General features: G+C 48.8%; 1 protein-coding gene across 1 annotated transcript; it reads right to left on the bottom strand.

Moving 5' to 3' along the window:
* Nucleotides 1-331: 331 nt before the first annotated feature.
* Nucleotides 332-6,241, bottom strand: LOC147727788 (uncharacterized). Its single transcript, XM_086963684.1, has 2 exons — nt 4,587-6,241; nt 332-401 (listed from the first exon to the last, which is right to left on the bottom strand). Exons 1-2 carry the CDS (start codon nt 6,239-6,241, stop codon nt 332-334), a joined length of 1,725 nt encoding a protein of 574 aa, XP_086819810.1.
* Nucleotides 6,242-16,246: the final 10,005 nt, after the last annotated feature.

Raw genomic sequence — 16,246 nt, 5'->3', positions numbered from 1 at the left:
AATACTTTACAAATTATTTTGTGTTGTTAAGTATATATTGTAACTGTATTTTTTTGTGTCTTCCACGGATGGTAATTTCATAATATATCATTTTTTTATGATTTAACCCCTTCCATGCTCATGACGAGCTCAGCTCGTGACTTATGATTTAGATAATGACTTATCTAAATCCTAGCTGCCGCAGTAAAGATGAAGAATCCCCAAGGAAACATACTTGGAGTGCTTTAGTGCAACAGAGGAATTCTAAGATGGCCGCCTCGAGGAAAGACACAGTGGCGGTCTAGTCATTTACCACACATCTGTGGTGAATCCTTGGTGAGGCGCGCGCTCCCTAACGAGTGCGCACTTCACCTAAGACCTTCCCATTTTCAGACCCGTTTTCAATTAATCCATAGATATTCCTGAAGAGAAAGCACGAATATTTGTGAGAGAGTTAAAGAAGTTTCCCGGTTAAACTTACCTTAGTTATCGTGCATATGCAGACTGCTGAAGACGGCTGGAATGCCAGAAACCGGTCCTCGTAAGCTTGTTTGCAGTCCAGGGAAGGCATCGCTTGGCAGTTCGGGCTGGACTGTGCCCATGAGGCACAGGGTCAGACTGATTTGCATATGGCATTGTCTGAACTGGGGTGGTGTGGAGTGCAAAAAAATGATGGATTTAGGCCCAGATCTCTGTACTGGGGTGAATGTATGACATTGTTCTGCATTCTGTCCATCAATTGTGGTTTTTGCATTTGTCACCCCGAGTGGGATGGGTATGCTCAGACACAATGCCAGAAACCGGTCCTCTGAAGCTTGTTTCTGGTCCAGGGAAGGCATGGCTTGGCAGTTTGGGCTGGACTGTTCCCATGCGGCACAGGGTCAGACTGATTTGCATATGGCATTGTCTGAACTGGGGTGGTGTGGATTTCAAAAAAACGATTCATTTAGCCCCAGATCTCTGTACTGGGGTGCATGTATGACATTGTTCTGCATTCTGTCCATCAACTGTGGTTTTTGCACCTCCCAGATACGTCACATTCTAAATACCACATACCATGGCGCATCTTTTGCACCACCGCTTCTTCAGAAAAGTGATGCAACAGCAGTGTAAAAGAGGCATAAGGGTGTTGTAAATCTGCCCCTAACAAACACTTACAAATTCACCCAGGCAGTTTCACTCGCCGTGTATTCTTTTTTAATTTACTTTTGTTATTAATATTTGTTATATTTAGTCAACTATAAGCTTGTTGCTTCACCTACCTGTACTTAAATCTTAAACAGCGTCCTTCGTGACGGCTGCAATGACCCCTAGCTCGCCTCCCCGGCGACGCACAGGCCACGCCCACTTTCAAGGCCACGCCCCCTCTGTTGACCTCACTTAAAAGCGCGCGCGCTGTGCGCCGCCTTCAGAAGTGCCAGAGCTCCGCAGGCAGACGCCGGGAGACACGCTCATTTTAAAAAACTTGCTAAATCTGTTTTTATCTGTGTTTAGTCAACTATAAGCTTGTTGCTTCACCTACCTGTACTTAAATCTTAAACAGCATCCTTCGGGATGGCTGCAACGACCCCTAGCTCGCCTCCCCGGCGACGCACAGGCCACGCCCACTTTCAAGGCCACGCCCCCTCCGTTGACCTCACTTAAAAGCGCGCGCGCTGTGCGCCGCCTTCAGAAGTGCCAGAGCTCCGCAGGCAGACGCCGGGAGACACGCTCATTTTAAAAAACTTGCTAAATCTGTTTTTATCTGTGTTTAGTCAACTATAAGCTTGTTGCTTCACCTACCTGTACTTAAATCTTAAACAGCGTCCTTCGTGACGGCTGCAACGACCCCTAGCTCGCCTCCCCGGTGACGCACAGGCCACGCCCACTTTCAAGGCCACGCCCCCTCTGTTGACCTCACTTAAAAGCGCGCGCGCTGTGCGCCGCCTTCAGAAGTGCCAGAGCTCTGCAGGCAGACGCCGGGAGACACGCTCATTTTAAAAAACTTGCTAAATCTGTTTTTATCTGTGTTTAGTCAACTATAAGCTTGTTGCTTCACCTACCTGTACTTAAATCTTAAACAGCGTCCTTCGTGACGGCTGCAACGACCCCTAGCTCGCCTCCCCGGCGACGCACAGGCCACGCCCACTTTCAAGGCCACGCCCTCCCCCGCCCATATCATGTGCTGCCACCGGAAGCACAGCGGACGAGCGCAGCGGGAGCGCCGTTTGCGCGCCGAAGGCCCACTTAAGGCAAGCCCGTCTGCGCCCGTCCGCGGCAGACCGGGGCACGAGGCCAGACCCCCTGGTCCTCACCGCCCAGATAACCGATACGATAAAGAGGAGCTCCTCAACCTTCGCAACAAATTCTTAAAGGTATGTGAGCACAGTATTGATCTCAGTATACGCAGTCCTACAAATCCCTGCGAACACTGTGGCTTCATCCTCAATAAGCATCCTAAAGCAAGTACGCCCAACGACAACGCCCGACCAGAGCACAGTAGGAAAATCAGTGGTGCTCTGCTTAACTGTTGTTCTCTCAAAAAGCACAAACTAGAAGTATTCGACCTTATAATAGACAACAAATGGGACATACTATGCCTCACTGAAACTTGGCTGGACGAAGACTCAGACCCTGAAGTCAGGGAGGCCCTTCCCCCTGGCTATGCAATTTGCAGGCAGGATAGACCTAAGGGAAGGGGAGGTGGCATTGCCATAATCTATGGAGTGAATATGACATGCTCCCTCGAACCAGCTAATATAAAAGATAGCGAAACTGGAGCTTTCTCCATCGGTATCGACAAAAATACGGTCATTAAAGGCCTACTAATCTATAGACCCCCGGGAGGTAGCAGAAACTTCGCAGAAAGTCTCATCCAGAACGTTACCCCATTGGCTATGAGATACAGGAAGTTCCTTGTATTAGGGGATCTTAATCTCCACTTCGAAGACCTCAACAATTCAGCTGCTCAAGAATTGAATGAATGAATGAATGAATGAATGAATGAATGAATGAATGAATGAATGAATGAATAAGATATTTAATAAAGCGCACGATGGCCGAGTGGCTTCCTGGCGCTGGGGACCTGATCAGAACTCAACAGAGGGGGACCCCGGGAGACTTAAGAGGGGAATGCCTGAGAGAAGAGAAAGGTTTTAAGAGCTTTACGGAAGTGAGTGTAGATGGGAATGGAGCGGATGGAAAGGGGAAGGCTATTCCAGAACTGGGGGGCCAGGACAGAGAATCGAGTGCCCCCTGTTCTGGATTTACGGAAGCGAGGGATGTGAAGAAGAGAAAGAGAAGAGGAGCGAAGAGTGCGGGCAGGGACATGAGAAGAAACAAGACAGGTGATGAACAGGGGCGCAGAGCGGGAATGGGCCCGAAAAGCTAGACAAGCCAGTTTGAAAAAGGATCTGAAGCGAACAGGGAGCCAGTGAAGAGATTTGAGAACCGGGGTGATGTGCGAAGATTTAGGGAAGGAAAGGATAAGACGAGCAGCTTGATTTTGGATGGCCTGTAGACGGCGGGATTCGTAAGCAGGGATGCCCACATACAGGCTGTTCCCATAGTCAAGGCGGGAGATGACAAGGGCCATGACTATGGATTTAAGTGCATCGGTAGAAAAAAAGCGTGAAATTTTCCGAATTAAACGGAGAGAAAAGAAACAGGAAGACACCACGGAGCTGATCTGACTGTGCATTGATAGGTCATGACTGACCTTAATCCCAAGAGTGCGGACAGAAGAAGCAGGCACCGGGGGGGGACCAAAGGAGAGGGGCCAGTGTGCCGGGGACCAAGGATTGGAGGGACCACCAGTGAGAACAAGTTCCGTCTTATCTGGATTGAGCTTCAGATGGTTGGCGCTCATCCAGTCAGAAATGAAGATTAAAGTAGAACAGAACTTGGAAAGGGAGTCAGGAGAAGAAGAAAGATCAAAGACGAGCTGGAGGTCATCTGCGTAATTGTACACAGAGACCCCCAGCTCAAGAAGAGAGGTGATGAGAGGATGAATATAGAGATTAAAGAGAAGAGGGGAAAGAGAAGAGCCTTGGGGGACGCCACAAGTGACTGAGCGGGGTGGAGCAGAAAAGCCGGGGAGATGAACTGCCTGGGACCTGTCCCGAAGGAAGGACGCCAGCCAGGAAAAGGCCGCACCCCGAATGCCCGCTGCGCTGACACGGTCGAGAAGGATGGAGTGATCAACCGTGTCAAACGCAGCGGACAGATCGAGGAGGACCAAAGCTTGGGGGAGATTAGAGTCGGCTTTCCTCTTGAGCTCGTCCAAGACTGCAAGGACCACCATCTCCGTGGAGTGGCCCGGGCGAAATCCGGCTTGATGGGATGCAAGAAGGCCACTCTCCTCTATATAAGTGGAGAGGCAGGAAGTGACGTGGGCTTCAAGGATCTTGCCGAGGTAGGGAAGAAGAGAAATGGGTCGGAAATTAGAAGAAAGAGAAGGGTCGAGACCGGTTTTTTTTAGAATAGGGAGGACTACTGCGGATTTGAAGGAAGAAGGAACTGAACCAAGGGCCAAAGAAGAGTTGAGGAGAGCAAGAGGGGGGGCAGGACAGTTGGTGAAAAGAGTTTTGAGAATGCGTGCTGGCGCGCAATCCACGGGAGAGCCAGACTTGATTTTGACCAGAAGTTTTAAAAATGAATCGGTAGAAATAGGAGGGAAAAGAGCGAAGGAGAAAGAGGGACAGGTGGGGGGACAAGTAGGACGAGGTTGAGGTACTGTGGGAATGTTAGCTTTGATCTTCACGATCTTGTCGATGAAAAAATCGTTAAGAGAAGAGCAGAGGGATTGTGAGGGAACCAGGCTAGGAGTGGAGCGATCAGAGGTGGCAAGATTATGGACCAGAGAGAAGATTTCACGGGGTTTATTGGCCGCGAGAGCTACTCTCTCAGTAAAGTAAGCGGTTTTGGCCGCTAAGATCGCTTTTTTATATTCAGTAAGGAGTGATTTGTATTTGGCGCGCAAGGAAGAACAATAGTTCCGTCTCCAGTGGCGTTCCGACCGTCTAAGGTCGAGTTTGAGTGTTTTAAGTTCTGGAGAGAACCATTTGTGCGCGTCGTGGGAACGAACCGCCTTGATCTTTCGGAGCGGAGCGACTAGATCGCACGAAGAGGAAAGCCATGTGCCAATGGCGTTGACCTGGGAGTCAAGGGGAAGATCGGTGAGGTTAGGAACAGAGGAAGCCAAAGTGAGCGAGAGGGAGTCAAGATCGGTCCGATTCCAACTACGGGCTAAGATGTTTTTCGGAAGGGGGGGCTTGTCGACCGCTCCCAGATGGATGGAGAAGGAGATGAGAGAATGATCCGACCAAACGCATGGGGATATGAGAAGAGATGAGACAATGGGGCGTGAGGACCAGATTTGATCCAAAGTATGACCATGGACGTGAGTAGGGACTGAGACGTGAGATGTGAAGTTTAAACATTGAAGAGTACCAGAAAAATCTTTTGAGGGGAGGTCTTCCCTAAGGTCGCCCGGCCAATAATTAAAATCGCCGAGCAGAAGGACGGAGGAATTGTTGACCACCAGTGTGGCCATAAGGTCCTGGAGGGAGGCTACAAAAGAAGGCATAGATTGAGGGGGGCGATACACAAGGACAACAGTGAGGGGGGCAGAGAGATTGAGAGAGCGGGCAACAAGGTAGTCTACATTGGATATGAGGGGGTGATTGAGAAGTTGAAATTTAAGGGTCGACCGAATGATCATCGCCACCCCTCCCCCCGCCCTGCCGTCCGGACGGTCAGCCCGGAGGGCATAATGGGTGTCAGGAAGAATGGCTAAGAGGTCGGGAAGGGAGTCGGCAGAAAACCAAGTTTCAGTCAGAAAGAGGAGATCAGGGGAATCGGTAGTGAGAAGGTTAAAGAGAGCTGTCTGGTGTTTGACAGCAGAGCGGGTATTAAGCAGTATGGCAGAGGCTATAGTGGGGGCAGGGGTAGGAAGGGAACGTGAGATAAGGGAAGCGTCAGCAGCGGGTGGAGTGGGACTAGATGGAGCCGGAGGCAGGTGAGGAGGGGTAGAGATAGAAATGCCAAGTGTGTCAAGGTGTCGCAGGAGGGAGGGCGAAGGGGGGGAATCAGCGGTAAGAGCCATGAGTTGAGCTGGGGTATACGCCAAGGAAGGGGCAGAGTGCATGGCCCCTGGTCCCGGCCCGTCGCGGACGGGCGCAGACGGGCTTAACTTAGGCGCAACTTCGGCGCGCCTTCGTCGCGCCCGCTGCGCCCGTCCGCTGCGCGGCCGGGACTGGGCAACCATGATATGGGGACACATGGGGAGGAAGAACAGGGGGCGTGGCGAGGGGGGAGGGGCCAAAGAACAGCTGCGCCGAGCCCAGACCCGCCCAAGATGGTGGAGCCGCCCGTCCCACTCCAAGAGTCAGGCGAGGAGGGGGCGATCAGCGGAGGAGGTCTGGGTCGCGTGCAGGGGCAGCCAGGAATTGCGTCAAGAGCTGCAAACCTTACAATTAGAAACAGCCTCCCTCCTCCCGACCCATCGACAGGGGCACCAACTTGACCCCATCTTTAGTAATTTGGAGGATCTGAAGCAGGACCCTCCCATTCCTTTGCTGTGGACCGACCACTTCCTAGTCCCCTTTCACTTCCTAGTCAAGACTCACCATAAACAAACCCACCATAGCGCCAATAAACAACAAAGGAAATGGGCCCGTTTCTCCATGGACTCTTTTGAACATCACTTCCTACTGAATGGTTCCCCCACAGACTTAGGAGTAGATGTTGACAAGGCTTGCATGGTCCTGGACGGACACATCACTAAAGCCCTGGACATCACTGCCCCTTGGGCCAATAAGGGCCTGGAGCGGCAAACTAAAACTGCACCTTGGTTCAGCACAGCTCTTAGAGAAACCAAGCAGCCTGCAAGAGGCTCGAACGCGCCTGGAGAAAGAACTATTCACCAGAGGCAAGAGATGTGTACAAAGCTAGCATAAAAAAATACCACTTCCAAATTAGGAAAACCAAAGCGACCTTCTACGCTGACCGTATAGATAGTGCTAACTGCTCATCCAAGGAGCTCTTTAGGATCTATAAAGAGATCACTACACCTCCCCCCTCTTTAGAGCAGGCCGACACCTCAGCACAATCTTGTAACGCCATTGCGGAATTTTTTCACAAAAAAGTACGCGACATTTACACCAGTTTCCCTGATGATGCCAGAACTGGCTCCAACCTTCTTCCTCCTCAGGAAGAAGCGACTTGGGAGGCAAAGATCGAAGACTGCCTTACAGTATACTAGGTTCCGACGGAGGACCTTCTGATAGCCACTGCTAAAGGAATCAAATCAGGCTCCCCTCACGATCCTGCCCCTGCCAAATTCCTGGCCAGTGCCATGAGTCTTCTGGCACCATATGTTGGCCATATATTGTCTACCTCTTTTAACACTGGCAAGGTCCCTCACGGGTGGAAACAGGCAGTCGTACTGCCTCTTAAGAAAAAACCCCATATCAGTGCGTCCCAGCTTAGCAACCTGCACCCCATTTCGCTCCTACCCTTCTTCTCAAAACTGGCGGAAAAGCTTGTCAACCAACAACTCTCAGCACACATAGAGTCCAGAGGCCTCCTGCATACCAACCAATCGGGCTTCCGGGCCCGCCACTCCACAGAATCAGCCCTCCTTTTTTCGACTGAGGCACTGAGGAAGCATGTGGACGCCGGGCATGTGGCGGCACTAGTGCTCCTGGACCTCAGCGCAGCCTTCGACACTGTAGCACATCATACGTTGCTACAGTGTCTGAAGAAAGGAGGGGTGACAGGCATGGCCTGGTTATGGCTGGAATCTTTTCTTACTAACCGTAGATTCTCGGTGGAGCAAGGAGGAGCACGCTCCGACACCTTTGACCTCGGTCAAGGAGTGCCTCAGGGATCAAGCCTCAGTCCAACCCTTTTTAATTTATATGTCACCCCCGTGGCTACTACTGCGGAACGCTATGGGGTGGAAGTAGTGACATACGCAGACGACACCCAGCTGGTGGTCGCTCTGACCCAAGCTGCTGAACAAGCCGCCGCGAACTTCTCATCATGCCTCCAGGAGCTGGCTGGATGGATGGCGAAGAACTGCCTCTGTCTTAACGGAGACAAGACTGAGGTGCTGATTGTAGGAAAACCCCCCTCAGTCTGGTCATCTGCCTGGTGGCCGCAGACCTTGGGGCCCCTCCCTACCCCCAGTGATCAGGTCACGAACCTTGGAGTATGGGTGGACTCAAAGCTTAACTACGACTACCACACCAGACGGGTAGCTGGTACGTGCTTTTCGATTCTACGGAAACTCCGCAAGACCCTGGACCTGCTCCCAGAATCCTCAAGGAAGACCCTGGTCCACGCTCTTGTCACGTCGAGACTGGACTATGGCAATGCCTTGTATCTAGGCGCCAACGCCACTAGTCGGCGTCGACTGCAGACAATCCAGAATGCTGCCGCTCGCCTGGTCCTCCGGCTGCCAAGAAGAGCCGCCTCAAAAAAATCTCTACAAACACTACATTGGCTTCCGATCAATGAAAGGATCGACTTCAAGGTCTTATGTATTGGTCACAGGATCGTACATGGCAAGGGCCCGGCCTTCCTTCGGAACCTTCTCTGCCCCTATACGCCTATCCGACAACTCCGCTCATTAGGAGCAGGCCTTCTCGCTGTCCCCAGACACAAGAAAGCCAGAATGGGAGGTAGATCCTTTCGTACTTTGGCGGCACACAAATGGAACTCTCTCCCCCTGAGCTTAAGAGTGGAAACATCGGAGCTCATCTTCCTCAGGAAACTTAAAACATTCCTCTTTCCTAAAGATTAGCCCGTCTTGTCTGACTGACGGAGCAACTAGCTCTTCTGACAGCGCGGGGACACACTGACAGTGTAACCAGGCGCTATACAAATTCAGAAATAATAATTATTATTTTACATTAAAAATATGAAATGTAACTTTAAAAATAAAATAAATATAAGTATTTATAATAAAAATGTAGGAAATACTATAAAAAGAAAGAAATATAATAATTAATACATTTTAAAATTATCATTTACAAAACCTTTGAAATTCACTGAAAAAACCATAGGTTTTAGGCATGTTATAGTTAGGAATTCGCATTTAAAAAAACCTTAGAAATTCACTGAAAAAAACATAGGTTTCACACACGTTATAGTTAGCTGGACATTAAACTCATACAAAACCATTGAAATTCCCCCGTTATAGTTAGTTCAGCTAAATATAACATGCACACCCACAATGCACTGCTGATTGGTCAGTGACATCACTTATGACATCACTGATGACATCTCAAATGACTTCACTGATTATATCATCCTTGTGAAAGAGTGGCAGACCACCTCTCACCCTAATATAACCTTTGATACACACATTCAAAAATAGAAACTAACATTTTCAAAAAAATGGAGATATTAATACCAGTTACAACAACCTATTCAGTAATTCCAACATCTACATACACATCCACTCCTTCACCAACAGTTCTATATAGTCACTCATACATGTACTCACTCATCATATGTATTCATACAACTATACATCCTGTTACACACTGATACTCATCCATAGAGTTACTCACACACATACTCACTCATGCAAATAAACTATCAAACATCCATTTACTTACATATACAGCTATACACACACACCACTACACTTACTTCTACAAAAACGAACACATACTTACTCTCTTAAACAATCACTTATAGAAGCACATACTTATTTATACAGGAAGTCTTCCAATCTCTGTCGGGATTGCAAGCGGCGCAAATACAGTCGCGCGCCACTAACCTGAGGAATCTGGCCAGCAGGAACGATGAGCTGAAAGTCCCCTCGACTTGTCTAAACACAACCCCCAGAGGTGACGTTGGAATCACCTTCTGAGGGAATATTGCGAGAAGCCGGGAGGTAAGGAGGTTTTGATAGAAGCGCTTGGGCGGTTGCCTTCGGGGTCGGGGTAATCCGCAGTACTCGGTTGAGGGGCGGGCTGCAGCGTGGAGAGACAAAGAACAGGTATAAGCGCCTGGTCTCTTCAATGCCTCTTCCCTCCCCTGGTCCCAAAGGATGACACTTACCAGAGACACAACTCTCTCGTCTTTATATGCTAACAAGCAGTTCCTCAATCCGAGATCCCGGATACTTGCCAAGAAAGTTATCGTCACTTTCTTAACGGCTAGGAATCCGAAGGGGCTTGGCTTCTCTTGGACAGTGTAGAGATAGTTTCTCTCTAGACTTGTTCTCAATACTTCTTGAGAACAGTAAATCTGTTGCAAGATACGATTATCCGGAATCATTAAAGAGGAATTACTCTTGTGACTCTGAACGTAATCTCTTCTGGGGGAAAATAAGCGAACTCAAAATACTTAGAATGCGGGAACTTAGGAAGAAAGAAAACATACAGGAGAAGAAGAACGATCCCGTTCTTCTTTAGTGATACTTGCGATATGTCGGAAGTTGACTCCACTCCTCTGACCTCGCAGGCTCTTCTTCGGCGTAGACTTGGTTTCACTCTGAACACGCAGGCTCTTCTTCGGCGTAGGCTTGTCTTGAATCTGAACACGCAGGCTCTTCTTCGGCGTAGGCTTGTCTTGACTCTGAACACGCAGGCTCTTCGTCTGCGCTGGGTTTCTTCTCGGTATACATCCGGCGGGGAAAACACCATCCGCCAATACCTTAACCACCATAACAATTGTCAAGCGCCGTCCTGTTGCCGAGGAGGAGCTTATATAGGCTCAGCCTTCTTTCCGGATCTCCAGAGCCGCTTGGCCTTCTGGGACATGTAGTCCATTTGGAGAGATCGCGGTATTATGCCTTTCTTTCCTTTCCTCGCCGTGATGGCGAGGGAGATCGCGACAATCTCTCTCTGTCGCATATACTGACTTGAATACATCAATACTCACATATACTCGTTTAAAACATATGTAGTTACTTATAAAGACACAATTGAGGCAGTCATTCACTCACTAAAACACACACTCATACACCCATACAGTCCTGCACACATGCTGTCTTCAAAACACATTAACAGTGAGTCACTCATTCATGCATCTGTGCGTTAAGTAATACCCCCATCAAACCATACAGACACTCATTCTGATACTCAAAAAACCAACTAATAACCCATATACACACTCATGTAGCTACTCACCAACCCATGCAGCCACATATATATAAAGTGAGACACTGATACAGATATTCACATATTTAAACATTACTTGCTAATACATGTATTCAATCAGATACACTTATTAAGTCAGTTATACAATCAATTTTACAAAAAAACCCATCCATTTAGACACTTATTTAACCGATTGTTCTTCCATCGACGTTTAGGTATACACATATAAAAAATATTTATTTTTCAGAAAGACACAAATTCACTGGATGATGTCATTTGAAATGTCATGAGTGATGTCATGAGTGATGTCACTGACCATGTCATGAGTGATGTAATATGTGACTTCATCAGCGGTGCATTGCGGATGCGCAAGTTATAGTTAGCTGACCTAACTATAACAGGGGAATTTCAATGGTTTTGTATGAGTAAATAGTCCAGCTAACTATAACGTGTGAAACCTATGTTTTTTTCAGAGAATATATATATATATATATATATATATATATATATATTACCTACTGGCGTTCGCCAGTAGGTATATAAAGTTAGGATTTTTTCCCTATGGGATTTTTGAAAATTCTATGTCTAATAACTTTGGCGTTTGTGGACGGAATCGGCTGAAATTGTCAGGAAAATGGCACATTTTGTTTCTGAGCAGCCCCTGAAAATTTGGTGGGGTTTCGTCAAGGGGGGGCCGAGAAAAAAGGGGGGTCCCAAAACGCGTTTTTCCCATTCATTTTTCCATAGGGCGGTTGGACTCACTTTTAGCTCGAACGGCTGAATGAATTTGCACGAAACTTGGCAATATTGTAGGGACTGTTAGCCCGATGTGCCTTTGCTAGGTCTCAATATATGTGCTCCAGTAGTTTTTGAGAAATTAACGTTCAAAACAAGATATATATCTGTAACAGCGCTCCGGGCAGCGATCCGGTCCGCTTACTTTTCGCGAAACGGAACTTTGCACGCAGAAAGCTGATTGGCTCTCCGGTGTCTGTCAACATTCTAAACAGTCCGGAGCGGCCGCCATCTTATCTCTCGGTAGGATCGAGAGAGAAGAAGAGGGATGTTGTTGGGGTTATTAAAGGGTCTCGTGGGGAAAATAAAAAAAAAATGATTTTTCACGGTAGAAGCGCTTCACGGGCCGCGAACTGGGCCGCAAACTGGTAGCGAAACGGAAATTCGCCATTTTGTGCTTCGTTTTAATTGTTTAGAGACAAAAATTATAGCCGCACATCGGCCACAATGCATGAATATCGCTGAAAAGTCAGTGATATTCATGCATTATCCAGCAAATGCTCTTAGCCATGTTATCCACCTTCCATTGGATAACATGGCTAAAAACTGCTCTGTGCGTGAGCTTTTTTTTTTTTTTTTTGCTGCGTGACGTGTGTTAACGTTCGATTCGATGGAAATCAGGAAGTGTTGACCACCATTTTGTCACTGCGAGTAAATATTTTGTTATAAATGAATCCTTATTGATAAACATTGTCTGCGCCATCTTGCGTTTTTGTCCAATGCCACAATTTTGTCGTGCACGGCAGCCATTTTAGATGCCTTGACCAGGGCCACTCTCTGCACTCCGCCGATCCTCAGCATGGCTCCCCACCCTCGCAAGCATCTCCCCCACGCACTGGTCACCCCCGCTCTTTCTCTCATGCATGGGCCATATACTTCCCCCCATCTGCGCTGCTCTTCTCTGAGAATCACACCCTGTGCCCGCCCGACACCTCCCTTTCACCCTATTCACTACCGCACCCTCTGACACTCCTCTTCCTCTGTGTCCGATTGTCCAGGCCGGACCTAGGCTATCACCTAGCCCTGCGGATGTAGTTTATGGCCCCAGCTGTAGAGTATCCAGACATGCCAACCCTCCCGATTCAGGCGTGAGACTACTGATTTCAGTGCTAGTCTCCCGCCTCCCGATTCCTGCAAGCAAAAACCCGGGGGCATATTACCAACAACTAGCGATAATTTTTGTCTCTAACTTGTTTAGAGACAAAAATTATCGCCGCACATCGGCGAATTTTATCGCACATAAACCTTGCTATTAGCAAGGTTTATCGCAAATGCGATAAAAAACGGCCGCAATGCATGAATATCGTTGAAAAGTCAGCGATATTCATGCATTATCCAGCAAATGCTCTTAGCCATGTTATCCACTTCCCATTGGATAACATGGCTAAAACTGCTTAGGGCATGTGTTAGGCTTTGGAGATATTCGCGCTTAGCGCGAATATCTCCAAAAGTTGGTAATAGGAGATAGCGATGGTTAGGGACTGTTTCCAGTCGCTAAAATCTTGGCACGCCCACTTTGCATGTCATTAGTGATAAATATCACTGATATGCAAAGCGGGGCCCAAGATGGTCGCTATCTCCTTTTAGCTGTCACTAACTGGTGTTAGCGACAGCTTGGTAATAGGGAGATAATTTTATCTCTTTTTATTTCGGCTTTTAAAGCCCAAAAAGCGGAAATAAACCCCCTTGATAATATGCCCCATGATTTCTCGGGGGTTTCAGCTGACAGGGCTTGGTATTGTGTTACGTGCTAATTTTTCCAGGAAACGTCAGAGGGTCGATGCAGGGGTTCTAGAAGGGGTGATAAACCATTTAAGCCTCATGAACAAGCGCATGGTCTTTTAAAGATTTGTGAAGTACTCGGGGCGGCGGTGTGTGTGTGCCCTCTTTCAGGAGCGGGCGGGGGGGGGGGCACTGCCAGCAACTTGCCAGGCCAGGCAGTGTTCAACACGTGCATCACCCTTTCTCTGCCTGCTATTGCGCTCCATGCTTCGGAAAGGTAAGAAAAAGAATGTGCATTTGAGTTTGAAATGTCCGATCTTGTAGCAGTACACTTGCAAAGCCCACACATGACAATAACCCAATTCAAGGCCCCATTCACCCGATTTTTTAAACATATATAGCACTCCAACAAAGTTAGATTTTAAAACTTTATTAACATTTAACTATAATGAACGGAACAAAAACTGTAAAAACATTTAAACATTTTTCACCCAAAAAAGCAACAATGGTCAGAAGCTGTCTTTTGTGCGAATAGTCCCAAGGCAGCACAACGTGCAGAGTTCTAAACGGCACCCAGGTGATGTCGCCTGGGTGCCGCACTGGTTTTGGGATCCTACAATGCTGCTCCGAAAATTGGCGTGGGGCGTCGCGGGGGGAGGCCTCGTCAGTAGCGGTCTGTTGTGCGAATAGTCCCAAGGCAGCAGAACGCGCTGAGATGTTGATGGCACCCAGGTGATGTCCAGTAAACTGCCGCACTGGTTTTGGTATCCTACAATGCTGCTCCGAAAATTTGCGTGCGGCGGCCCGGGGGGGGGGGGGGCGTGGGGGAGGCGGCGTGAACGGGCCTCCCCAGGTGGCAGCCATCCAGCTGAGTTGCGCCCGCTCTTGCGGCTACAGCGTCTCGCTCACCATGTTGTTGAGTTGCTCCCACTCTTGCAGTGCAGCGATAGGCGCCTGCCACATGACTCTTAAAATGGCGGACGGCTCTTCGGTTTTGGGCCTGGTCCACTGAAATGGCCCTGGGACACCTTGGAACTCGGACGCTTGCCTGCTAGGGCTTGGGCTCCATTCTCGAAAAGCGTCCCCTCAGCCGTGAAGATTCTACAAAAGTCTTGGGGGCCCCCGACTCCTGCAGGCTTCCGGTGGGGAGCGGCTGCCATGATTGCTCGCGGAATGACCACGACGGAGCCACGAGATGGTGGTGCTCTCATGCTGACGCCAGCTTCAGTCTGAATGATCCAGAAACAAGGTGGGGCTTTCATCGTTTGGGAAAAAAAAATGTTCTAAACCAATGAAAAGTGTTATTTTTAGGTCATATGACCAAGCCTTCCATCTTTAGGAAACCAAAAGTAAAATGATCCAATGAAAAGTTTTATAAACAAGTCACATGACCTGTTATGCGGCATAGGGCTACAAAAAGCGTAGAAAATCCGTTGGCACGTGAGGCGGCGTCAGTAGCGGACCGATGTGCGAATAGGCCGAAGGCAGCACAACGCGCCGATATCCGGATGGCACCGAGTTAGTGTCCAGCAAGTTGCTGCACTGGTGTGGCTATCCTACAATGCTGCGCCGAAAGACGGCGTGTCCAGCTGAGTTGCGGTCACTCTTGCGGTACAGTGACTCGAACGCGCCGAGATCCGGGTGGCACCGAGGTGGTGTCCAGCAAATTGCCGCACTGTTGTGGCCATCCTACAATGCTGCCCCGAAAGACGGCGTGTCCAGCTGAGTTGCGGTCACTCTTGCGGTACAGTGACTCGAACGCGCCGAGATCCGGATGGCACCGAGGTGGTGTCCAGCAAATTGCCGCACTGGTGTGGCCATCCTACAATGCTGCGCCGAAAGACGGCGTGTCCAGCTGAGTTGCGGTCACTCTTGCGGTACAGTGAGTCGAACGTGCCGAGATCCGGATGGCACCGAGGTTGTGTCCAGCAAGTTGCCGCACTGGTGTGGCCATCCTACAATGCTGCGCCGAAAGTCGGCGTGGGGTGCCCCGTTGGCTTATGAGGTGATGTCAGTAGTGGACCGATGTGTGAATAGGTCGGAACCAGCACAAGGCGCCAAGATCCGAATGGCAAGTCCTGGATGTTGAGTGCCTCAGTTGAGAGTTCTGAGCAGTGCTTGTAAGACTGTCTGAAGCTTATTTGCACCTGCTGCAGCTTCACTATTGCCCTGGTGTGGCCAAAGGTCGCACATGACATAGGCGGCCGGCTCCCGAGGTCCGGCGGAACTTTTTTCCTTTTCCTTTCTGCTTCTTTTCCTACAATCCGTTTCATCTGAAGACACAACCAGGTCCCTGAATGTGTGCAGGGGCACGCTATTGATTGAATGAAAATGGCGGCTTGACACAAAGCTGACTCAAGCGTTGCTGTTGATGCTATACAGACAAAAATTGGTTTTCAGTTTGTACATTCTTCAGGATTTTTTTTTCTATCCAAGTCTGATTGAGAGTTTGTAGAAAAATGGCTTCAGATTTTCCACATACTACTCTTCAACATTCTTCCTAAATGTAACAATGTGAAACTCACTAGGAGAACGGCTGTTTCTGTTTCCTTTCAAAATGCTGCCAACAATATTTTCTGAATGGAAGACACCATCTTGTAGCATAAAGGGCCGAAAGGGGTTCTGGTCTGGCCGATGGTTGGTGGAGACAT

Source organism: Lissotriton vulgaris, chromosome 3_1, assembly GCF_964263255.1.
Source record: "Lissotriton vulgaris chromosome 3_1, aLisVul1.2, whole genome shotgun sequence".
In the NCBI taxonomy this organism is placed as follows: Eukaryota; Metazoa; Chordata; class Amphibia; order Caudata; family Salamandridae; genus Lissotriton; species Lissotriton vulgaris.
This window is presented reverse-complemented; position numbering and strand designations above follow the sequence as displayed.